The following is a 26,796-nucleotide window of genomic DNA, read 5'->3' as shown; positions in this document are numbered from 1 at the left end:
TCTACACAACGTTCTCCCTCCATTTTGGGCTTCTTTGCTTGCTCCCAAGCCCCGCCCCTTCCCCCATTTTTTTGTTAAATGTTAACATACAAACCCAGTTTGACTGCCCCCAATTTTTTTGACTCAATAATCTACAGAACGTTCTCCCTCCACTTGGACTTATTTGCTTGCTCCCAAGCCCAGCCCCTTCCCCCATTTTTTTGGTTAAATGTTAACATACAAAAAACAGTTTGACTGCCCCCCCCCCCCAATTTTGAAACAATAATCTACCCAACGTTATCCCTCCATTTTGGGCTTCTTTGCTTGCTCCCAAGCAATGCCCCTTCCCACATTTTTGTGTGAAAAGTTAACATTCAAATCCAGTTTGACTACCCCCCCACCTCCTCCCACCCTCTCCCTCCTAGCCTGCCAATACCCATATTTCCCTTTCGTCATACCTCCCTTCCTCCCACTAGCTCGGCTTAAAACTAGTTCTTGTTTTCCTGCAAAAAAAATCAAAGGAAGTCTAATGACGTAAGAAACCCACTACCACATTCAACTATTAATAAAACAGTTACTCGTTAAACAGAAGCTCTTTCTGTATCTACTGACAGTCTTGATTTAAATGAGAACAAACAAAAACATATTGTGACGTTTTAACAACTTTTCAACAATCAAAAAGAAGGTGTTAATTGTTTCTTTTCTTTTCTTTTATGGTTAGTGGAAACAATAACATATGTTTAACAGGTGCAACCAAAATCCCTGACGCGTTAATCTTTTTTCTCCCGTTTTCGTATTATAAATCTACTGGATAGTTTACCTACGGTAATTAAGCATTACCTCAGGGGGTTCCCCGTTCAGTTCTGCGTTGTATAGTTGTCTAAAATAGTGTTAACCTATAGTTCTAAAGCTGCCGAAAGGAAGGGAAAATCCCCAAAGGTCATCGTTGAGGTAAACAGAGCTAAAAAAAGGCGACTGATATGTATAGTTTAAAAGTTTAAGAAAAGGATGTCAGAAAAAAAGGTATAAAAAGGCGCTCCGAAGGAAACATACAAGTTACTTTTGCCAGACGAAAGGAACAGTGAACATAATTTGATTGCAGATCCAATTGTGAAGTCTCAGAAAATTACAACAATTTGTTGAAGAGAGCAATATAAAATTCCATTTCGAAAGGAACAAGAAAATATAAAAGCATTGAAAAATGGTAAGTTTTAAATTGGAGTAATTTTTATTTTTGTGTGTGGCTGAAATCCACTTCCATGCTAAGTCAATATACTCGTATTTATTTTAACTGAATGTTTTTTTTTTTATGGGTTATCTGTATATACAGTTCATAGAGTGGGATTTCGGTGACCTATTTTTCAGGTCCTTTGTGGGGTGAGGGTATATAACTGGTAGCGTTCGTAACTTTCTACGATTCAACTATCGCTCTGAACTTCTGCAGAATATAATTTCTTGTTTTGGCAAAGAAATATTGCATTTGTCAAACGAAGGGATTAAACAAGTTAAAATAACCTGAAAAAGTCAAATTCTTTCACCAATTTTGATCATAGAAAATGTGTGCAGTTAATATCACGGCTTGCAGTATAACCTTGCCTTTTCATCTCATTTATAATATGTATGCTACTGAAAGAGCTAGCTCCCTCAAACTTGCATATTGTGATCGGTCTTTCCACAAAGTGAACAAGTTCACACAGATTATACGAATAATGTTCGGTGTTCTAAGAATAAAATCAGTCCAAAAGGCGTTAGAACGTTAATTTTTCATTAGCAAAGACTGTCTTGAAAACGATTAAAATTCACATATCAGAACGCTTTGGCATGCGCAAAAAAACATATGCAGTAGCGTTTTAACGAACTACTGACTTTATTGAGTTAGGGGGTTTTCAAGTAACACGTGAATTTTTTTCATGGTTAGACTAGAGAAACCGCCAGCGTTGCAAGTTTGGCGTTTTAAAACGCCAAAGTGAAAAATTTGGCGTTTTGAAAGTTGATTGGTATGAAGAAAATGAAAGACCCGACTAAACAGCACTTTAAGCGTTTGTTCTATAACGGCATATACCAAGTTTAAAGAAATAGTATCTGATAATTGTTAGATTCCTCAAAAGATTATTGATTTCATCCAATTTCATGTTGTTGGATTCGTTTGACCCCGTTTCAATCCCTGATGTTCATCTAAGAACCCCTCACCCCTCCAACCCCCTTCAAACTAAGATATGAAAAAGAATTGCGAACCCACAAAATTACTACCTCTAAACAGTGTCCATTGTAGTCATAAAATTACATCAAATTCTGAATTAGCTTTGGTCTGTCAGCTAATTTGGCCGGATGCGTAAGAGAAAACTTGGCCAGCCTGATATTGGCCCTACCGCAGCAGTTCACGCCCAATATGGAGTAGAACTCAACACTAGAAATGTATGAAATATATCAAATATAGAAGATCTTTAATCGCTTCATCTTCTCAATTCTACCCAAAATTAGAAATACTTGTCAAATGCCAAAGGTTTTCTAAAAAAAAGAAATCGGGAAGAAAAGAAACAAATGTCATTTATATTGTAACGTTCATTGAGAATAACATCGCAATCGATAATTCAAAATGATAAAACCACAGAACAGATTAGAAACAATCACAAGCACTAACACGGATAAATTCTCAAATCTGTTTATTATTTTATCACTATTTTGGTTTGCTATGCGTATAGGCCTCAAGTGGAACACATGACTCGTGTTTAAATGTGACAACATTTATTCTATCAGACCACGTGCCGAGGTGTTAGTCTGCGACAGGCACATATCGTTATTAACCTGCCCTCTACATGCTAATTTATTTCTGTTTACGGAAGCGCCAAACGAGCTTGATAAATTGCTCGATTTCAAAAATCAAATTTAATTTAATTTGTAGGTCATTTTAGCTTCGTCGGTCAACATTTCACACTTCAATTCATGATGTTAGAGTGAAATTTAACGATATTCCATGTTTACCCATGATACATACAAAAACAATTGAAGAAATTTTCCAGGCGATGAACTGTTGAGAATATACCTCCAACATTCGTTAGGCGAGTGTACTCTCTCTCTCTCTCTCTCTCACAGTTGGGAGGATGGGGAGGAGGGGGTATAACCGAATTACCTGTTACATATATGCAGTGTAAAATGAAGTGCGATAACTTTTAAATGGCCTACAAGCTATGTTAATATTTACATAGAACCGGATGTCCCTCTATCCTCTATCTAGCTAAGAGATTTATCTCGTCAAAACTCACTTTGCCGTTTCCTCATAAAGAAGTTCCTCCTTTATTTGAAATCTAATACTCTTAACTATCTACGATATTTTCAAATTCAAGGTCGGTATGTTTAAGTATAGGTATGTAAACAGATGCATACTTTAAGTTTAACCGTGAAATTCATACCCATAACACACACACGTTTTTTTAAACATCTTCGTACAAATTTGACCACCACCAGAAATATCTCGGGCCACCTTTTCATTAACACCGGGGTCGGGTATATGGAATTCTTTAGACAGAACCTTAAAAGATGCTTAATCCATAACTTCCTTCCAGTCCAAATTTAAATCCCATTTAATTAGTGATTATTCTTCCTAGGTGGTCATGACTTTTCTTTGTTTTCCTTCGTTCTTAATTTGTCATTATCTATTGCTCTATTGTCAAGGGGGACTGTACGCACAAGCTATGCTTCTTCAGTCCTCACTCACTCACTACCTTGTAAATATGTTGTACTATATATAGTTGTTGTATATTATAATAGTACTGTGGAAATCAGCTCAAACGTATAAATCCAATGTGGCGCTATAAATACAGTTTTCATATTTCATTTTCTTTTCAAGACTGACAGATAACAATTCGTTCGCACTTTTATATCTACCGACAAAAATTTCCCAACAATACATGGACTATTAAAATAATCGTTATCCCATTTATCCATCCCATTCCATTCACATAAAAACTAATTGTTGTAACTTTCTAGTTTAGTAGTTATGTCGGTTGATGTGGATTCCCTTTAGTTTCTCGTATAACTAAATCGCTTTAAATGCCAAATTAGAGTTGTAGTCAAGTATAGAAGAGTACAAAGGTCATGTTTACGTATCTACCTATACCTCGCTAACTTTCTTGTCGTTTCAGAGTTATATATAGCTACTGTTTTAGTACTTACATTATTAAAGGGAATGCCTGTAACGAAACCCTGTGTTTGTTTATACGTAGATGCAGTACTTTTTAATTTTATCAATTGGTTGACAATAACAAAAAATATGCATCAATTTTGGCAAATATTGTAAAAATATATACAAATAAGCTCAAATTCTTAGGTCAATATTGGGACCAAATGGGAGGGAATGTCTTAGATTTTCCTCCCACTCAGTCAATTGGTGGAAAATTATTCATACAACGTAACATACCGACTCTTTTTGATCAAAGGCATAACTATATATATGATGGGATGATGGAAACGTAAAATTAGATCGAAAGTATGGATATCTCACCAGAATGACACAAACAATTGTGAATGACAACGACAAGTTTCCATTACAATTGGTTCCGAAAATGTTTTACTCTACTGCGTATCATTCAATAAAACAGCCAGTTCCATGTTAGGCAACATAAAGATGGCGACATTCCTCTATGGCTAATTTCGAACAGCTTTTTCTTGTGTTATCATGATAAAACATTTCTGCAAATTATATCCCGTTAACACAAAGAAAGTGTGGGATTTAAATTCCCCCAGCAATAATGCGATCATGGTAACGGTGAAACGACCATGGGCATTTAACATCTTATTGGAATATTCTTTTCATACTGGCTAAAATCGTCATATTGCAGCGAAATGAAGGAAGGTATTCATTGTCGGTGTAGGGTGGAGGGACGCCAATAAGACAAAAGCACTCTCTGTTGGTGTTTCTGGATGTAACATCTGCGGAAGTTACAGAATTTTGTGATAATTCATTGACTTGTTTTACATTAATTTGTACATACCATCAATAGAATAATCTTAACTTTAGCAAACTGTTTTGGTATATACCATTCTTGTTACCCACCTGGCGTCTTTAGCTCATGCAGTGCTATATACAGTCCAGGCATTGTGCGATAACATGCTTTAGAAAGAACGCTTGTGTTTTGTTCTAAACTATCTGTTTGTATATTTGAAGGAACATTCCTGTTGTATCGTCTCTACGTAAGGTCTGACTTGACTTCTTCTAACAAACCAATTAATTGTCATCTTCAACAACGGATAACGAAATATATGATCCGACATGAAGAGATAAACTTATTAAACTTCCCAAGTAAAATACAGATTATTGCAACAAAGATCTTTTATATATTATATATATATATGTTTTTTGTTTGTTCCACAGGCGTTTTCCTCATTGAATATTTACACGTCGACAGCTTTAGTTGTCATTCTCATGGTCATCTCATCTTATGCTGCACCACTCAAGAGCAGACCAAACGACCATTCCAACGTAGAGGAACCGTCAACCTCCGAATATGAGATATGTACACACGGATTCCGTTTGCGCCAAGATCGAAACCGCCGCCCATCATCATACATGGAAGCTGTTTGTGAAAATATCGAAAGATGCGTTCCAGAGTACGAGTTGAGACGAGTATTGATGAGGAGAAACAAACGCGAAGGATTCACTTTGACAACCGAGTCTTACGTGAAACAATGCGTCCGCAGCTTCCAGATGTCAGAAGCATCTTCACCATCACCAATCGTTGAAAAGGAATTCAATGTCGAAGTAGTTTCTTCAGAGCAGCAAAATCGCCCGTTCGTTCTGGTACAGAACCAAGAACAACTTCCAGTAGAAGATGTCGATAATCTGGAATCCCTAGCAAATGGAGGAGGTCATGGGCGCTACCAAGATGTCCCAAATGAAGAGCAGCCACGACATTCCTCAGGTCGTGCGTATGGAGATGTCCCAAATGAAGAGCAGCCACGACATTCCTCAGGTCGTGAGTATGGAGATGTCCCAAATGAAGAGCAGCCACGACATTCATCAGGCCGTGCGTATGAAGATGCCTCAAATGAAGAGCAACCACGACATTCCTCAGGTCGTCCATTCGTCGACACTTCTAACACAGAAGGTACCGTGAAGGCCAAGTCGAGATTCGCACGAGACCTTTCATTCCGTGATGCGTATGGAAATGACCCACTGTCGTTCTTGGCAGATCGTTCCGAGTATAACGATAAGAATGGTGATGAAAGCTCACCTTTCATTGGGAGGAGACGATACTCAGGCGGTTCCACCTTCCTTGGAAGACAACGTTACCAGCCAATGTGAAGTTCCAAAATGCATTAGATTCACAACAAAAGTGATTATGTCTTTAGATGTGACCATTGGAGAATCCCATTATCCGTCAAGATTGTAATAAACTAGAGAGGACAATGAAAGGAAGAACAAATTACCGGAAAATATTATATTTCTTTAGGGTAAACAGTCCTCTAAGAATAATTGTTACATTAAGGAAGATATTTAACTTATTCACTTATTAACCTCAGATTATTGTTATAGTTTTGCCTCTATTTATTGTGCTATTTATTGAAATTGACTCATTTAAGTAATCACCTATTTAGAAAAAGGCAATTTCACGTTTACAGTTACCTTTCATACAATATATTTGTATATCTTACATGCTCAGTTTTTTATGTGCTATGATACAACCTAAATATTATTTATTTATAGAGCTCATTCAAGTCAGTTTTATACATCTTCTATAAAACATAGTTAAAACAAGATATTATATTTAATTAACTAATTTATTTATTTATTTATTTAACTATTTATATATTTATCTATTTATCTATTTATCTATTTATTTATTTATTTATTTATTTATTATATATTTATCTCTTTTGAACAAATGTCGCTTTCTCACAAAGCGTCTTTCTTATTCAAACCATTTGCTCGAGTCAAGTTTCGCTTCGTGACATACATGTTGTCGAGAAGTTGTTGTATGAGTTACCTACAACTTCGTAACAATTGTTGATAGACCTTGCAACAATTCATTATCCTAGTAATTGCAATTGCGACAAAATATACCTTCGAACTGAAAATATCTAACCATCATGACCTCAGAAAACGCTATTATCAAAATGTTCATATTTTGGGGTATTTATATGAACAGTTGTATATAGATGTTATCATTATATCATTATGCCTTATATTACTGTGTTATTTATTCAAAATTAATAGACAGAACCTTGTATTATGACTTATTAGTTAAAACACACTTGCATCATCATAGCAATACCTTTAACTGGTATGAAAAACAAAAAAACGCAGACTCGATTTTCTTTACGAGATATTAAAAAGAAAATCACTAAACTTAAATGTCTGTATCTATGAACCATATTCACAAAGCTCCCATCCAATGTCCATTAAAACCCGTATATTACGTACTTATTTATTCCCAGTACAAAAAAAAACATTCATAAAATTTTAAATTCTGTGGCTTTATATTACAAATGATACATAATACCAAACTTAAATCTATGTGTTTCATAATTTTTAGTCATATATTTTTCTACTCAGAATTTTATTTTAGAGCAACGAACATTCTATATTATTTCCTTTGAACAAGTTTCACCTTTCACTTTGTATCGTTAATTAACATGACATCACGACTTTCATTTTTTTGCTATAGACCTATTCATATTTATTTCTATATCTATTCTTTTATTCCTCTTTAGTATATTATTAATCTAAATCCTTATATATATTTTAACCTTGGTTGCATGAAGAAAGGAGTTACTGCTTTCAAAGCTTTTAATATATTACAAAATCTCAAGTATGTATATTCTATGAATAGTGATAACTGTTGATATTGTGGTTACGTTTGATGTTACTTTTCAGTCTTACATATTGCTTAGACTTTAAGTCGACAATCACGTGACGTGTTTGACATTATGTAACTCATCTTGAGTCTTTCATGTCCTTCAGACATAAAATGTGAAGAAAAACATAATCAACCAATTTTTTTTATTTTTTGTATGATTAGTAATTAAATTGTAAATGTAATGATATATAATAGAATACTCATATTGCAATTGGTATCATTTGATCAAATCAGAATCAAATGTGGTAATTTACAAATTACCCACATGGACAATGACATTGGTCCATAAATTATGCCTTCATATACAAACCCTTATAGGAGAATAAAAGTTCTTGATTAACATTTGAAATACATTGTCCACGTGACAATGAACTTGGATCATAAAGTACATACTGAAATGCGAAATAAGATAATCGCAAATGCTGATTATCACTGGTGATGCACTGTGCACATGGCAATATATTCATCTGTAGAATTGATTACTGATAATGACTGAAGATATTGTTGTAATCACACAGGATTTAAAGATCAGACATGTAGTGATTAGCAATTGTTATAAATATGCACGCGTTATTACGATATTAGAAAATCAAAAGCACAATGGTGAACGTTAATCATATATGAAAACTGTGGTTTTCTTTAATGCATAACAATATTAATTTAGTTTAATAAGTTTCTTACAATCAAGTTACATTGCAATTAATTTATTTATCCCCTTCGCACAAACTTTTCCGGATATGGTTACATTGGACAATGTTTACTTTGGTGCGTGTTTTCCTAATGCATGGGCAATACAATTTTATTTTAATAAGTATCTTACAATCAAGTTACATTGCAATTAATTTATTTATCCCCTTCGCACAAACTTTTCCGGATATGGTTACATTGGACAATGTTTACTTTGGTGCGTGTTTTCCTAATGCATGGGCAATACAATTTTATTTTAATAAGTATCTTACAATCAAGTTACATTGCAATTAATTTATTTATCCCCTTCGCACAAACATTCTCGGAATTGGTTACACAGAACACTGTTTAGTTGGTGTGAGTTTTCTCTAATGCATGGTAATATTAATTTATTTTGATATGTTCCATACTATATGATATTAAACTTTTCTATTAAGATATTTCATCTATTTCAAACGTTTTAAAGCATAATAATATTAATTTATATTTTACATTTTTGACTTACAAAGTTAACATTTCTATTAATATATTTATCTTTTAACGAAACTGTTTTTTTTTCGGAACTATTACACAGATTAATCATAATAATAACATATATGAGCAAGACATTTAGGCTTCTTCTCCTTTCTTCTATTCTGTTATCTTATTAATATCTAAATAAAATAAAACTGTTAGCAAACTGCTTCTCCACTAGAGAGCCTGTGTAATAGAATGTGTAAAAGTAAGTTGGCCTGGCGTTTCGATCCTAGCAGGATCTTCTTCAGAGGCTAAATGACAAGTAATAGTATCAGACAAGTTACAGTGTTTACCATGCTCATTAACCTGTCTGTATTCTGTGCGTGTTTTTGTCCCCTCTGTTACTGTAACTTGTCATTTAGCTTCTGAAGAAGATCCTGCTAGGATCGAAACGTCAGGCCCACTTACTTTTACACATCTTAGGCCTATTAATATCTGTCAGAGAAAATTTAACTGCTGATAGCACTACAACAACTTGTCGCGATAACGCGACTACAGTGTATTCCCACTTCAGTGAAACCACCTCTTTTTGGTTTCCCGAAAGAGAAAACTATGGAGTCACTCTTACCGACCTTGAGGGGGAGGGGGAGGGTATGTGAGGGGGGGGGGTGGTGGGCGGATTACAGAGTCCAACACGGCAGCATACAGGAACGTGTACTCAAAAGCCGAAGCCAAGGTGAGTTAATTAGGTCACATGCACATCCGGAGCCTATGCATGCTAAGTTATTCAACACCGTACTCATGTACCTTTCGAAAAACATTTCATACTGTAGATTTGATTTAGAAATATTAGTCGATATCTTTCTTTGTTGCGTAGGAAGTTTCAAAAATATACCGGGTGGTGAGGGGTGGGGGGGATAGAAACAAGCATGACGGGGAAGGGCGGGCGTACACGACGCGTCCTCATAAGAACTTTAAAGTTTGTAAACATGAATAAAAAATAACATCGCTAGTTTGCATCATCGATAGTGCAACGATCACACACGACCATGAGAGAGTATACCGTAATTTAAAAGCCTAATATGAACCAGTTGCTTGAATATTACAGTTTTGGTTGAATTTACTGAAATACCCGAGTGTATTAATGATAATCCATTTCATGAGACAATTTTGGCAATGGCAACAATTTAAAACTCTTATTCTTGTCTCTGGAAAACGTGGGTAAATGGGCTCGAACTGAGAGGAAAACAGACTGAGGCAAAAATAGGCTCGTATTCAGAATAGGAAATAGAGTAAGAGCAAACAACACATTGATATTACAAATAGCTAAAACGCAGTCTCCAAAAAAGAGGGGACTATTTGATTTCTACTTAATTTGAATTATTAATCGGGTCTTGGGTTGGAAGAAGCAGTTTAAAACTATATAGGGCTATTTGGTTTATTTTGGATATGGTGAATGTATATCCCAGTCTAACCTGGCGGAATACCACGATTGTTGAATATATATATATATATATATATATATATATATATATATATATATATATATATATATATATATATATTCGTCCAGTCGGACATACAGGGTGCTTGAGTGCTTCCTCATTCACTCGAAACTGCTTCAAAAGTATATGCTGCCATTTACATTGCGAAGCCATTATACCAAGTGACCTTTCATTCGTAGAAGGAATTCGTGGCCGGCACTGTTAATCCCCCCCCCCCTCGCCTTCCCCACCCCGAGTTAACCTCTTGATCTGATAGTGTAGATATATGCTTAGGATGACATTGACTCAGTGTAGTACTTCCAATGTTAGAGTGAAGTTGTGTGAACGCTCACAACACAATGTAATGTGCATTGAAGTATACACCTCAATATTATATTACATTATATTATAAATACATGACAGAATTATACAAGAATGAAAAAAGTTAGGTTTAAGTATAATGTCTAACGGCAAGTTGTTCAAACTATTATCGGATTGAAATAAGACTTGTGTTAAATGAACAATTATTGGTATTAATCAATAGGAGATATTCTGCACAATCGATTCCGTTACAAATATGCTGAAAGAGTTGTGCTTCTTTATTAGGGCAAATATTAAACTACATCCTTATGGCGTTCTGGCGAAGGGAGGACTTTTTTCCCTTTTTTTAAAATTTAATTTCTGAACTTTGCTTAATGCATCTGGCAACAGTCGATTGAATGATGTCATCACGACAATTAAGCATTTTAATCATTTATTGAGGGAAAAGGGAAATAATAGAGGGGAATCATATTTCTACCAAAGAGAAAATTTAAGGCATTGAAGACTCGCCCAAACCGCATGCCGCGCTCTGAAAAGATTTTCATCCTGGCAAATTATTTACAAACATATGCCACTTATGTGATGTACATAGACATTAAACGTATAGGACTTCTTTGTTCAAGATTAAAGGCATTGAAGGCACGCCCCAAACCTCATGTCGCCCTCTGAATAAAAAGTTAACTTTCCGTTGCTTGCAAGTGAAGTTTTCATCTTGTCGCTACAAAATGCAGACAGTAATGAAACGTGATACCTTGTTATCTTTCATCTGGACCTGAGATGTCCACGCTGCTATACGCTGTGTTGTGGGTAATGACCGTAGCTGTATGTATTGACTGTACATTGTGTCTAATTACCGACGGTAGCAAGCTGTGTGTGTATTTTCTGGGATCGATGGTGGTGTCTAACACTTCTGTTACACCTCAATCGAAACTAGGTCAGATTACCCGCATGAGTCGTTTCTTTGTGCGCGAGTCTTCACTCCCTTTAAACTAATAGGAAAGCAGAGATTGGCAAAATATCTAACTTGATGATATTCAAAGACCACCTATTGCATGGGATCAACTCCGGTGTTGAATATAGAGATTTTTGATAACGTTCAAGCTATACCATATCTCGAATTATAGGGGCAGGGTCTTGAATTCGGATTTTCAACTATAACGTAGTGGATTATTGTTCACTTTAACATATAAATTTACCACTGTCTGCTTGTGGAATTAACATATAACAAAATCTTCATGTTATTTATTATTTATTCTTACACAGTTCAAATTAAAGAGAAGTATCAAATAGAGTGACAATTTTTTTGTTAATAAAAAAGTTAAGAAATAAACATATCATTTAGTGCTTTTATCTTCTGACTCGATCCAAAGAATCCCTGGAACGAAATTAGGATGCTATTCAATTTTTGAAACGAACTAGGATGTCATTCAACTTTTGAGTACAAAAATGTGAAAGATTGTTCATTGCATCTTGTAAGGCGTTAATGACACGACAAGCCATGTCAGCCGCATTATAGTTCAGTTTCAAATGAGAAATATAATTAAATAGGATTTTATTTAATGAATAGCGCCCCCTCCTTTAAACGGTAACTACATTCGAATTACATGCAAGCTCATAAACCATATCAGAAGAGCGCTCATTAAAACACTGAATTAACCAGTAGTTATTGTATCCGTTTGTAATAGGTTTGAATAGGTTTACATAATTTGACAAATTGACGATCAATTTATTCCGTTGGTCGTAGATCAGGTTTTTTAATGAGTCCCTGCGCGTACTTATCTTGTATAGTATACCATTGACTGTACTCGCACTGGTACTAGCACTTGTAGATTTGTACTCACCCATGTGAGGTACTCGCAGTAGGGTGTCATTTTGGAAATTTAGCATAGACGCATGTACTCGCGTACGCGCGCATAGAGCCTTGTACGCGGTATACAATCTCTCAACTTAAGAGTACTAATGCGTACTCATGTTGTTGTACTTGTACTACAAGACTGCAGGACAGACTGCCAGAAATTCGTGTCTAGAAGTGAAACCAATTTAGTTCATAAGACACTGAATTGGACTGTATTTTTATTTTATAGTTCCACCCAAAGTACGTGGCTTGAATCAGTTTGTACCGTGAATAAGAAACTACCGTTAACCAGTACAAACTGAATTGTGTTTATAACACCGTAACACATGTTAGACCTGTTACCAGATGCTACTGTGGCAACAACAAAAAACTAACAATGAATTCATTACTCAAAGGCTGTTTCAACTAATGACTGGTTAGGAGTCTAAACATCTGTCCCTATATGTATGACTAGTAAGTATACCTTATAAAGATGATTCAAATTTTAAGGGTTTGCAGTAAAGTGTCATCCACTTTCTGTCAAAATGAGGACGAAATTATTGTCGAAACTTTTTAGAGTAGTCTGGTTAGTCTAGTCAATCATTATGCCTACGATTGTGTGTTTAGTATTTTATGTTTGTAAGTCCTTCTCAGTAGTAACTGGTCATAAATGTAACACATGTTAAGAAATTATAACACACATCAGATTTAACTGATTAACAGGGTATGTACGCACTTTTACCAGTTTGAACTGATAAAGCCATAAGAATCGGCTGACTATTCTTATTTTTGTCATGGTCATATTTTATTGGTTTGTTTACCATTTGCTAACTAATTCATGAGAATCGTCATAAATAGTAACCCAATGAAACTGTAACATTTTATTCTTTCGAGAGTATATTATTTGTGAACCGAGCTGCTAGAATATATATATGTACGAAGCAGGAATTACCTGCTGTGGATTATGTTCTAATCTGGAAAAGCGTTTGGTGTTTAAATAAGTCAAAATCCAATACAAGAAGAAAAGAGATTTTCGGAGTCAATATTTAATACTGGTCGAAAGTTATCTGTAAACTATACATTAACCACCTGACATGTTAAAAAACACAAAAATCATGGAATTTTATCCATTTGGTCAGAAAAACAGGGATGACCCGAATGCATACGAAAGGCCTGAAAACTTGTGATTGTTTGTGTGTGTATACGCATATGCGCGTGCGCATGCGCGTGAGATAGGGGAGAGAGGGGGGGGGGGTAAAGTGTTTTAAATCAACCGCTAAAAATACACTTTTGTTAATCATGGACAAACTATAATTACCATCTTGAAAAACTTTCCCGATTTTAATTTTTGACATTTGGTTATTTTAATATATTTAAATTGTCAGAATATATAGTAAAGGTAGGTTCGATTTAGGGATATAAAGCTCTTGCTTTTATCGAAGTAGTTTCGATAGATCATAAAGTGGATATTTCAACGAATAACAGTATTAAAAGGATTTTTCAAGTTGTTTCGTTTTCGGTATCGCATTTCTTAATAAAAAAAAAGAAATGGGAGAAATTTTAATTGTGCCATGGATAGCTTTCATGTTCATACCTGTGTTTATGAGTCAGGTATATATCTTATGAAATAATGGCCACGTTATTGCCTGGATAGGATATAAACTTTACGCAATTTCAGGGTTTTGTTTCCCACCCTGGTATTCAATTTTGTGAGGTGGCCGCTTCTCTGCCTTTTTTTTTTTTTGCGACTGACTCACAAAAATATTACCTACATCGCCACCCGCACCTTTTTCAGAGAAGGAATAAAAAGTACAATGCTGACAATCCAACTGTTTTTTAACTCCAGTTCGTTAATCGTATGTCCTTACAATTTATATAACATGATTATGCACATATCATAACGTTAATGCCCCTTCGTCACAAATGACGTCACCAACTGGAAGTTTTTGATATATCATGTGATGATTATGGATATTGAAGCCATTGTATAATTTTTCAGGTTTCTTACTTTTTTTAAAAGAACGAACTAATTCCCAACTAAGTTAATATGTGTGCCAGCAATTGATTTGGAAAAAAACAATAGCCTATTCTTCCTGTTACTATTGTTGTATGACTCGTTATTCTGTTTGACCGACTACGTTGAACACTAAGCAGGCGCGTAGCCTTCATATTGTGGGGGTGGGAGGGGTGCTTATTTTTATGTTTTGCCCATTTTGGGCCGTCCCAATTTTCACTGTAATTTCTGTGGGGGCACTTTGCCACCCCCCCCCCCCCCCACACCCACCAACGCCCCCTCTGGCTACGCCACTGGCACTTAGGCTTTACTGTAAGACTTATCAAAATGATGTAATCGAACTTGTTCGCAGAAATGTTTCAAAAAGATCGTCGTATAATAAATAAAACCGATTTCATGTAGAAAAGGCATTTGTGTATCCAAAGCAATACATTTAACTACCCCTTGCGTTTATACCAGAAGCAAAACGAAAACAGGTTCTTCAATTTTCTGAGTTACGTCATAAACCTTCGTGTTTGAAATATTTCGTAACCAAACAGGCAGCAAATCCGCCAACTTTAATACAATCTTTTCATCATATTCGTTGAGAGTTTTCAGGAATCAAGACTGCATCCACATTTTTCTTTGCAGCTATTGACCGTTTTTTATGCATTGCCGCAAAAGACTGGAACAAACTAGATCAAAGAGTAAAATCAGCAAGAAATCTTAACCATTTTAAACGCCTAGTAACTGATATTGTTTAGGCCTACTTCACTTTTATTTTTACCAAATTTCTTAATTTTCTTTACTCTGTACACGTTTTTTAAATATTTTCTTAAAACTATTTTATTAAGCATTATTAATGTATTTATGACTTTTTATACTTTTCATATTATTATATGTCTTTTAAAAAACTATTTTATTATATGTCTTTTTAAAAACTATTTTTTTTTTAAACTATTTTATTAAGAATTATTAATGTATTTATGACTTCTTTTCATACTTTTTATATTATTATATGTCTTATCAGAGAGCCTCGTGGAAGATTAGCTATTGCTAAACGAGCTACCCTCTTAAACTAAAGTTGAAATAAAATAAAATATTGAAAAGATACGCAAATTTTTGAATCCTTTAGTAGGGGTTTCTACGTGTTTTACCATTTATTATGCTATCACCAAAATATTGGCGGCCATTACCGCAAAAAATAAAAAAAATAATAAAAAATAATAATATAAAACGTAAAGTCAAATTTACCTCAAAAAGATTAAATAAAACGCGAATTGAACTCACCACCAGATCAAAGCATAATTATGAACACAAAATTAAAAATAAATGAAAAAAGTATATGTTTTATTGCCAAATCAAAACCTTTAACAATCAAAATTATGTTTCCAAATTCCCCGCCAAATCAAAGTACCACTAAACAAAAAGAGGGCGTCTGTTAACAATTTTTGTTGGCCAATTAGAACCAAAAATATATAACCCTCGAGCCCGAAAAGACAATTTGCAAAGTCAAAAGGACAGAGGCCGTTTTACCTATTCAGTATGTAATGACGTCACACAACTCTCTTTTTTTTCCATTTCGATGTGGCAATGGCGTGAAACGGTACCTCGGCCAATGATAAGTTCTTGTCTCGGGCTGTTCGCTACATGATTCACAATAGAGAAGAATGAAGACAAAGTCCCCGCAGTTCAAGGGCGAGTGAACTGTTGGCGCATGCGCTTGGAATTGTTCGAACCACCTCCTGTTATTTAATCCCACCCGGGAAACCTTGGCAGTGATACTTACTGATATTTTCAATAAATGAGGCCAAAAAAAAAATAGCGAATATGCCGTGACACGTTGTCCGGGGTTCAGTTGCAGGTCTGAATATAGCCCCAGAAGGCTTGGCTTTCCAATTGGCAAGCACAGAAGAGAGATTTTGGAAGTAAAATTTGAGCTGGATTAAGATCGAGAGGAACAGCAGTAACGCTATGATTACATTTAGGCCTATACGATGTAACGTACTCAAACATTGTGACTTATGAGGTATAGGCCCTTAACGACACGGAAGAACTGTACGAAGTTCAACATGATTAATGGTAGGTGCAAAATAAACAAAGGACACCAAGCTGGTAGCCGTATTTCAGAAGAAAGTATGCTATTAACAAGGCCTAACTTTATATGATCCAATTATTTAGGTCCTTACTACTATATCTTGCAAAATATGCTGTTGTCGGTGCGATGTAGGCTAAAAGTGAGAAAAAAAAGTTAATATAATTACCTATATCACAGCCAATCGTATTGTTTACTTTAGGCTGTGTCCAACCAAAGTTGCTATCCCATTTTCTAGCTTAGGTCTATGTAGGTTCTAGTATATTATTGTAGCATGATGAATACAGTTGTATGATGCAATCAGCAATAATTCCTGATTTTAACATGGAATTCCCACATTAGTACAAAATTAGTTTATAGCTGCAATGGGCTACACGAAGCTATATCTAGTACTATCAGAAAATGATATCACAAAATAACTATTAGAACTTGCTTCAACTATTACACACCACTTCCCGCCAAGCTTGTGAAGCTTTTAACCAACTATCCATGTTTGTTTGATGTTTAAATCGATTATCTGAACATAGGCTACAGTGCTTCCGAAAACACTTATAGCAGACACTACATATGTACTTTTATTTTTTTTTTATGTACTGAAAGACAGTGACATTTTTAAAGAAATTTAGAAAACCTAGACAATTTAGTTTACCCCAGGGACAATATAATTTTATTTGCAAGAACTGGAAACATTCTTATAAATTCGGACGTATGGTAAGGCAAGCTTTAGCATAAACAGAATGAAGCATGGAATCTGGAGAGTTTATCAGGCCGGTGAAGGCTAATTATGCTAAATGGATGCAGTTTTAACAGCAGGGACCAAGTTAATTCAGCAGGAAGACTACAGCAGGTTCAGTAGCAGAAAATATCCATCATCATAACTGACAACATCCCTTCCATCAGCCCAGTAAAAAGAAGACCAACTGAACCACTGTGTTAATGGAATACTCTTCTTGTGTCAGTGACAGTGACTAAATATATATATCTGCACATCGTTGTATTTGGTTATACATATGGCTTAGCATTCATCATATATAATTAAACCACCTTTGTTTCATCTTCAAGTAAGTTCTGTTTCATTATTTTAAAATGATTTTAGTATTGCATCATTTTCCATAGTTACATAGGGAAATTCGGTCTTCGTAATAGAGCAATACAAATTTGGAATGATCTATCAAAAAAGTTGAAGTCTATACCTTCAAAACCCACCTTCACCAGACATTTGAAAAAGGAATTTATTAACTCGTACTAGTATTATATAATCTATTCACGTATCCATCTCAGCATCATTAGGATATTATTATTGTATATTTAATCCTTATGTTTATAATGTATTATTTATTTTTGTACATTTTTCTTTTCTTCTAGGGAGTCTCCTACTTTGTTAAGTCATTTTAAGACTTTATAGGAGACTTCCTTTCCAATTGTACACAATTGGCGATAAAACAAATAAATGAATTATTATTACAAACACTACCCTTAGTGTGTTACAGCTATCCAATATGATTTGACCTTGTGCCTTTACAGACTTGATTGAAAACTGCACACTACTTAACCCCTATTCAATCTTAGATCTGTTAAGTTTTAAAGTTGATTCCAGAGGTTAAAATTGTGTGGCAAATGAAACCATCACACTTGGGGTGTGGGTGAAAAACTACTGTCCTGAGTTTTGAGTATGAATAAATGAAATTTGCTTAGAATAAGTATATAGCCCAGAGTATACCAGTACAGCTGATACAAATAAGCTTGCTGCGGTGTTTGAGTGCTAATATGTCGTCCGCTCAAGTAAGAGAAAAAGTCTTAAAACAACTACTGTATTTTGCAACTTTCTTTAAACATTAATACTTTATTGTTTCATAACTTTTTTTTTTTTTGCTGACATGAGTAAGGTGATTCATAAGAAAACAGAGTGCAGAAAGAAGTATAGTTAATATTATAAATACCAATGGAAATATCATAACAATAATAATAATAATAATAATAATAATAATAATAATAATAATAATAATAATAATAATAATAATAATAATAATAATAATACAGTGGACTATACACAAGGCCAAAGCAGAAACAAGAAGTTGCTGCCCTAGGCGCGTTACAAAACAAGTCACTTGCAATCAAAACAATGGACAATATAATACATGATCCATACTTTATGATGTGCAAAAATATCTTAAAATATGTGCACTTACAAAGCTTACTGACATGAAGTTAATTACACCCTTTTAAACTTGTTGCTTGTCTCTGTTCTCTGATGAAAATAAACAGAATATCAGATATGTTATGGATATATATATATATTTATACAATTTGAATATAATTGTATCTAATCAATACATTTCCTAATTTGATGAAGTTCTGACATGATCTCTCAGATAAATGGGGATTTCAAGTGGGAGCAGTTCCAAGAGGGTAAGCTAGCTCCAAACTTTACAAATACTCTAACTATTACGATATTTACAAAGTTAAAAGTGCAGGTATATGGTACATTGTGGAAGGAAGCAAACCTAACATCTTAGCCCAGTTTTTTTTAGCTGATCAGTCTGCATTTAACAGCATGATCTTGGGGGTTATTCCGCAGGTACTTTAGAGCATTTTTGAAGAGGTTTTTCAACTCAGTGAGTGGAAGCCAGTCCAGAAAGAGTTATTCGTCCACACCTGCCATCTTGGAAAAAAACAGAAGGAAATACTATCTATCTATCTATCTATCTATCTATCTATCTATCTATCTATCTATCTATCTATCTATCTATCTATCTATCTATCTATCTATCTATCTATCTATCTATCTATCTATCTATCTATCTATCTATCTATCTATCTATCTATCTATCTATCTATCTATCTATCTATCTATCTATCTATCTATCTATCTATCTATCTATCTATCTATCTATCTATCTATCTATCTATCTATCTATCTATCTATCTATCTATCTATCTATCTATCTATCTATCTATCTATCTATCTATCTATCTATCTATCTATCTATCTATCTATCTATCTATCTATCTATCTATCTATCTATCTATCTATCTATCTATCTATCTATCTATCTATCTATCTATCTATCTATCTATCTATCTATCTATCTATCTATCTATCTATCTATCTATCTATCTATCTATCTATCTATCTATCTATCTATCTATCTATCTATCTATCTATCTATCTATCTATCTATCTATCTATCTATCTATCTATCTATCTATCTATCTATCTATCTATCTATCTATCTATCTATCTATCTATCTATCTATCTATCTATCTATCTATCTATCTATCTATCTATCTATCTATCTATCTATCTATCTATCTATCTATCTATCTATCTATCTATCTATCTATCTATCTATCTATCTATCTATCTATCTATCTATCTATCTATCTATCTATCTATCTATCTATCTATCTATCTATCTATCTATCTATCTATCTATCTATCTATCTATCTATCTATCTATCTATCTATCTATCTATCTATCTATCTATCTATCTATCTATCTATCTATCTATCTATCTATCTATCTATCTATCTATCTATCTATCTATCTATCTATCTATCTATCTATCTATCTATCTATCTATCTATCTATCTATCTATCTATCTATCTATCTATCTATCTATCTATCTATCTATCTATCTATCTATCTATCTATCTATCTATCTATCTATCTATCTATCTATCTATCTATCTATCTATCTATCTATCTATCTATCTATCTATCTATCTATCTATCTATCTATCTATCTATCTATCTATCTATCTATCTATCTATCTATCTATCTATCTATCTATCTATCTATCTATCTATCTATCTATCTATCTATCTATCTATCTATCTATCTATCTATCTATCTATCTATCTATCTATCTATCTATCTATCTATCTATCTATCTATCTATCTATCTATCTATCTATCTATCTATCTATCTATCTATCTATCTATCTATCTATCTATCTATCTATCTATCTATCTATCTATCTATCTATCTATCTATCTATCTATCTATCTATCTATCTATCTATCTATCTATCTATCTATCTATCTATCTATCTATCTATCTATCTATCTATCTATCTATCTATCTATCTATCTATCTATCTATCTATCTATCTATCTATCTATCTATCTATCTATCTATCTATCTATCTATCTATCTATCTATCTATCTATCTATCTATCTATCTATCTATCTATCTATCTATCTATCTATCTATCTATCTATCTATCTATCTATCTATCTGTCTGTCTGTCTATCTATCTATCTATCTATCTATCTGTCTATCTGTCTATCTATCTATCTATCTGTCTATCTGTCTATCTATCTGTCTATCTGTCTATCTATCTATCTATCTATCTATCTATCTATCTATCTATCTATCTATCTATCTATCTATCTATCTATCTATCTATCTATCTATCTATCTATCTATCTATCTATCTATCTATCTATCTATCTATCTATCTATCTATCTATCTATCTATCTATCTATCTGTCTGTCTATCTATCTATCTATCTATCTATCTATCTATCTATCTATCTATCTATCTATCTATCTATCTATCTATCTATCTATCTATCTATCTATCTATCTATCTATCTATCTATCTATCTATCTATCTATCTATCTATCTATCTATCTATCTATCTATCTATCTATCTATCTATCTATCTATCTATCTATCTATCTATCTATCTATCTATCTATCTATCTATCTATCTATCTATCTATCTATCTATCTATCTATCTATCTATCTATCTATCTATCTATCTATCTATCTATCTATCTATCTATCTATCTATCTATCTATCTATCTATCTATCTATCTATCTATCTATCTATCTATCTATCTATCTATCTATCTATCTATCTATCTATCTATCTATCTATCTATCTATCTATCTATCTATCTATCTATCTATCTATCTGTCTATCTATCTATCTATCTGTCTATCTGTCTATCTATCTGTCTATCTGTCTATCTATCTATCTATCTATCTGTCTATCTATCTATCTATCTATCTATCTGTCTATCTATCTATCTTTCTATCTATCTGTCTATCTATCTATCTATCTATCTATCTATCTATCTATCTATCTATCTATCTATCTATCTATCTATCTATCTATCTATCTATCTATCTATCTATCTATCTATGCATATATATGCGTATATATGTGTATATATGTATATATGACCTGTACATGCGTTGCCTTAATTCACGAGTGAAAAAAAATGAGGTCAGGGGAGACAATAATCGTATTTATAGTATTATGTGTTTTTTTGTTTGGGCAGTGAACTTTTCCCCCCACTTCACCCAGCCTACTGCGGTTCCCATTGATATATATTTGTTTCCCTTTCTTTTGTCCTAACAATGAACACAAATAAGATTCTTCTACAGAAACAGAATAATATATATACAAAGCTGTTGGGTAATGGGTTTTCTACATCAATGAACCCGTGAACTTTCAGTTCTTTGTATCGATAAGGCTATAGCATTAAAGACGTTTTTTCCCTTCGTAAAACTGTTGATCTGCACAGAATCCACTTCTTTTGTGGACTAAACGGAATGCACTAGCCCTATAACCAAATGAATGGGGGGTTGGATAGAGAAAATGGATTCAATAATAAAAAGGGAAAAAAGGGAAAAAAGGCTTTAGTAGTGAAATGATGAATTGGAACGGCTCTCAATCTCAATGAAACCCAATCCTGATATTTAAAGTCAAAATTTTGGAAATTTACAACAATTTTATTGTCCGAAACTAAAACTGTTTGACTGAAGTATTTATGTGAGTTTTCTTTTTATTTTAGAGTGCATGAAACTAGATGAATGGGAATTTCCTGTATTCATGGTAATATATATAACAAAAGAACAGGTCTATATCGAGGTGACTAAGTCATTTATTGAGCCGCGCCACAAATTAAGGTTGTTCGGTTGTGGATGGGTTTTTTTTTTTATCTGGTGAGTCCAGGGATAGATAAAAGCGACTGATTTGAGAGTTTCATATCACAGTTGGACGATATAGAGAGCTCAGCAACATTGATTCATGTTGACAACAAGATTTGTACTAACTAGTAAAAATGGTAAGTTTGAATTATATTATATTTTTCCATCTAGGCTAAGTAAAGCATGAATATAATGTTGAAAATATTTTGCTCATGATTTGTTTTTATCCTAAGGCCTGACTTGATTTGTATTCTAGTATATGTTCAATAATTTCAGACATATGACTTTTCATTTTTTTAAGACAAAAATCACAACTTTACAACAAATATTACAGTTCATAAAATTATGAAGAGAAGATTTTGAGAACAATATAGCAAAATCGAAATGTTCGCTAATATTTCTGGAACAACGAGATTTGTATAAACTAGCAGAAAGGTAAAGTTTTAAATACGTTTTAAATACGGAAGGATGTGGTTATGATATATACTGGCCTAAAGAATGTATTTGCAGTGCAAGCTACAGAGTATTAAGAACATCGCACGTGTTATACATGAAAGGAAATGATAATCAACTTTGCAAACACCAGTTCAAGTCCTATACGTACCAAAGTTAAAAAGTGTAACTTGCCGGTTCACTGAATACCGACTTGGATATATATATATGTATCGTTATAGCTTTTGTTTGTGTGAGTCATTGCAAGGTCACTAAAAGGTGATAAAGTCACAACTACTGACATTGTGAAAGAGATATAAAAGAGATAAAAGATTTTATTTCTCTGGTTTTCTATATTAATATATATATATATATATATATATATATATATATATATATATATATATATATATATATATATATATATATATATATATATATATATATATATATATATATATGGTTAGTCATGCATGAACCAGGGAATACTGTTTACATAGAGAGGTATATCGATATTCCGTCAAACCCACACACTAATTATAAAGTGTGCAAAACATCATTCAAACTGTCCCGTATTGCAGTGCGCCACATTTATTTGTCCTGTGAATTAGGACTCCCCATATAGGGTGCATCTAAAAATCCGGAGAAAGCAGCTTCATTTACAAGTTTCCTCGCAGGTACCCATTTAAACACAGTGTGAAGGAAGGGCAATGCAGAGCATGCGTCTTGCCCAAAGGACTCCAAGGGCGTAGGAACCGGGGGCTGGGGTGCCAGCCCCTAGTGAAAAATGTGGAGGGCGGAAGTATCATTCCGCCCCCCCCCCCCCCGCTTCGCAAGTCAGAAAACCCCTTTTTCATTTCCAAATGAGAAAAAAAATCTCATTTGGGGCACCAAATTGCATCTAGGCCAGGTGAAAATACAAAATATAAGTTTATAAAATGAATTGGGTGTTGAAGTGTGCTATATTGCACCAAATTGCATCTGAGGCTACCTGGAAATGCAAAAAAAATAATCCAAAGGGAGGGGTACACCCCTTCATCTTAGACCCCTTCCCAGGCCGGCCATCAGTCTTCAGCCTCCACTCAAACGTACCTTCCTACGCCACTGAAGGACTCAACGTCATGATCTGGCTAAGACTCGGAGTTGTAATACTTAGATTACTATATAGAATAAAGCAATATGGAACGCCATGCAGAAAACAAGCTTTCATAATATTTCGCATTTACCGAGTAAAACTATACACAAACGGATGACTCATTGTGTCTAACGTATGACCTAACAGCAAGTTCATTATGTTTCTGTTTTTTTTTTAATGGGACTTTATTCTCATCAATGAATTCGTATCCATCATGTTTGTTTGTATTGGTCGCTAGGAAATGCTCTGTCATAATAATGATTTACAACTTTCGTTCCAAATCACCCGGATATCTCGATTTTTTGGGTTCCTATCTCAACATTTCACTATAATAAATGAAAAAAATGGAATCCAATTATTCATGTGATAACCAAACCTCACATGCAAAGGGGGTTTAATTCAATTCTTCAATTTCGTCATGTTAACAAGCTGAAGAAGAGACGTGACGTAAACAAGCCTTAGTCCCAGAAGAAAAAAACGGAATCCGGTTAAAACATTGAGACTGTTCAAAGAAAAGCTGCATTCTTGATCAGTCTGGTGTTTCGTATTGCTAAGGGATTCATACCTTCGTGATAACACGGTTGCAACCGCCCGCCTGCCCCCCCCCCCGCCGCCCACCCACCCCCCTTTTACATATTTAAATGACCATCACTCTTGTTTTGTTATCGATATAGTAACCTTTTTGAGAGGTTTAAAACTCATTGACAAGGTTATCTCATAAAAGAATAAGTTTTTATTGGTCATTTTTGGTTTTGAAGTGTTTACACAAAGTAAGCCATATGGTAACGTGATGAAAGCGGTAGTAATCTTTCATTTACGAATTGGCGTCGCATTGCATATCTATAATACAGTGGATATGCAATAAAATGTGTATAGTTGTGTTTCGTGAAAGGCACTATGAAATATTACAACCTTCATCACATCAAATTTCATTATACTTGGGTGGTGGAAAGAAGGTTAGTGGGGTGGGTTGGGATGGGATGGGGTGGGGTGAGGTTATGCAGACAGGGAACAATAACCTATTATACCTGATTCTTTTGTACTTTATTCTCGAAAGTGCGGGACACCAACAACAACAGCTTAAACATCATATGAAATACATCTATATTTATTTTCGACTTTTCTTTTTTCTTAAATTGTCTTAACAGATTCTCTTTGTAGTTTGGTGTATCTTTAGTATTTTCAACCAATCATCAACCGCTAGGACTTTGAACGAGAGTGACGTCATATCTGAATATGCGTGTATGGCGGGACTGGACAAAATCACTTTGGAGGCGTCCATGTCGGAACAGTTAGTCGAAGTTAACAGATGGTTAAGCACAGAGAAGAGCAGAATCACATGTCCTATACCGACTGACACCGGGAAGGCTACAGAAGCCTGCCCATGGGTTGAGGTGACCACTACCGATGAAAATCGAATACCGGTCCATATTTCCCGTGCGGTTTGCCGATGTAACGGTTGTCATGATTTCCAGCTAGGAGAAATCTCCACAAAACTGGGGTATTGTCAAGAGATCGTCAAACCGACTATCGTTCAAAGGAGGGCATCGCGTGACAGCCCGTACATCTTCGATGTAGAGATGGTTCCACGAGCATGCGCATGCAACACCTCGCCCGATGGATATTCATTATCCTATGCAAATTACCTAGAAGACAGAAAACGAGTCTCCAGGGCGTGGTTACAAATTGAGCGCGTAAACCATCAAAGTTGCAACAGTGACGAGAGCGGTGAGATGTGCCCATGGACAAGCGTGACAAGTATAGACGAAAACCGAATACCGAAGCGAATATGGAAGGCCGTTTGTAAATGCGAAAGTTGTAAAGTCAGCGTAAGAGACGAATCACAATGGGGATGCGAAGAGGTCATGACCCCAATGAGAATAGCTCGCAGGGACGATCAAGATTCACCGTTCTACCTTGACATTGAAATGGTCCCTACAGCTTGTGTTTGCAAGCAAATACAATAGAGAAGATTATAAACGGGCCATGGGAATTCATTGACGGGGTGTGATTAGATATTTATTATTATATTTATTGATTTATTTAGGTCAGTTCAGTTCAGGCCAATATTTGGGTTTCTTCTTTGGGGTCGGTGGGAGAAGTGGGAGTGGGGCAGGAGGGGGGGAGGCAGTACATCTGACCAAACTCCCACCTTAACGAGGATGACGTCATGAATACGCGTCAAGGAGATCCTTGAAGTTTGTGTAACAGTTAAAAGAATGTTAAGAGGGAGATGAAGAGAGTGGAGATAAAAAGGAACTTATTACAGACACCCTACACTGTTAGTGTGACGATCCTTAAATATCAAGTGTCTAGCTCTTTATATTAGATTTGTATTTTGTTTATGATCGAAATGATAATTATAGACAAGTATACGTTGTACTTTATGCTCTTTATAAGCTGTTAAATAAAAGTCTTACCTTTAGAAACTAAATTGCCTAAATAATGTTAAAACACAAATGTATAAGAAATATTATTATGATAACCTAACAGTTGTAATTACTGCTTTGTAGAATGTGCTTTAAATCATGTGAAAATACTTACGTCAAATAGACATTCAGCTGACTC

The 26,796-nt window shown here is 34.4% G+C and overlaps 1 protein-coding gene across 1 annotated transcript; it reads left to right on the top strand.

The window, feature by feature from the left end:
• The first annotated feature begins 1,043 nt into the window (after nucleotides 1-1,043).
• LOC139974327 (uncharacterized) lies at nucleotides 1,044-6,724 on the top strand. The gene is made up of 2 exons (XM_071981360.1): nucleotides 1,044-1,183; nucleotides 5,351-6,724. Exons 1-2 carry the CDS (start codon nucleotides 1,181-1,183, stop codon nucleotides 6,278-6,280), a joined length of 933 nt encoding a protein of 310 aa, XP_071837461.1. The 5' UTR covers nucleotides 1,044-1,180; the 3' UTR covers nucleotides 6,281-6,724.
• Nucleotides 6,725-26,796: the final 20,072 nt, after the last annotated feature.

Source organism: Apostichopus japonicus, chromosome 9 (assembly GCF_037975245.1).
Source record: "Apostichopus japonicus isolate 1M-3 chromosome 9, ASM3797524v1, whole genome shotgun sequence".
NCBI classification, from domain to species: domain Eukaryota; kingdom Metazoa; phylum Echinodermata; class Holothuroidea; order Aspidochirotida; family Stichopodidae; genus Apostichopus; species Apostichopus japonicus.
This window is presented reverse-complemented; position numbering and strand designations above follow the sequence as displayed.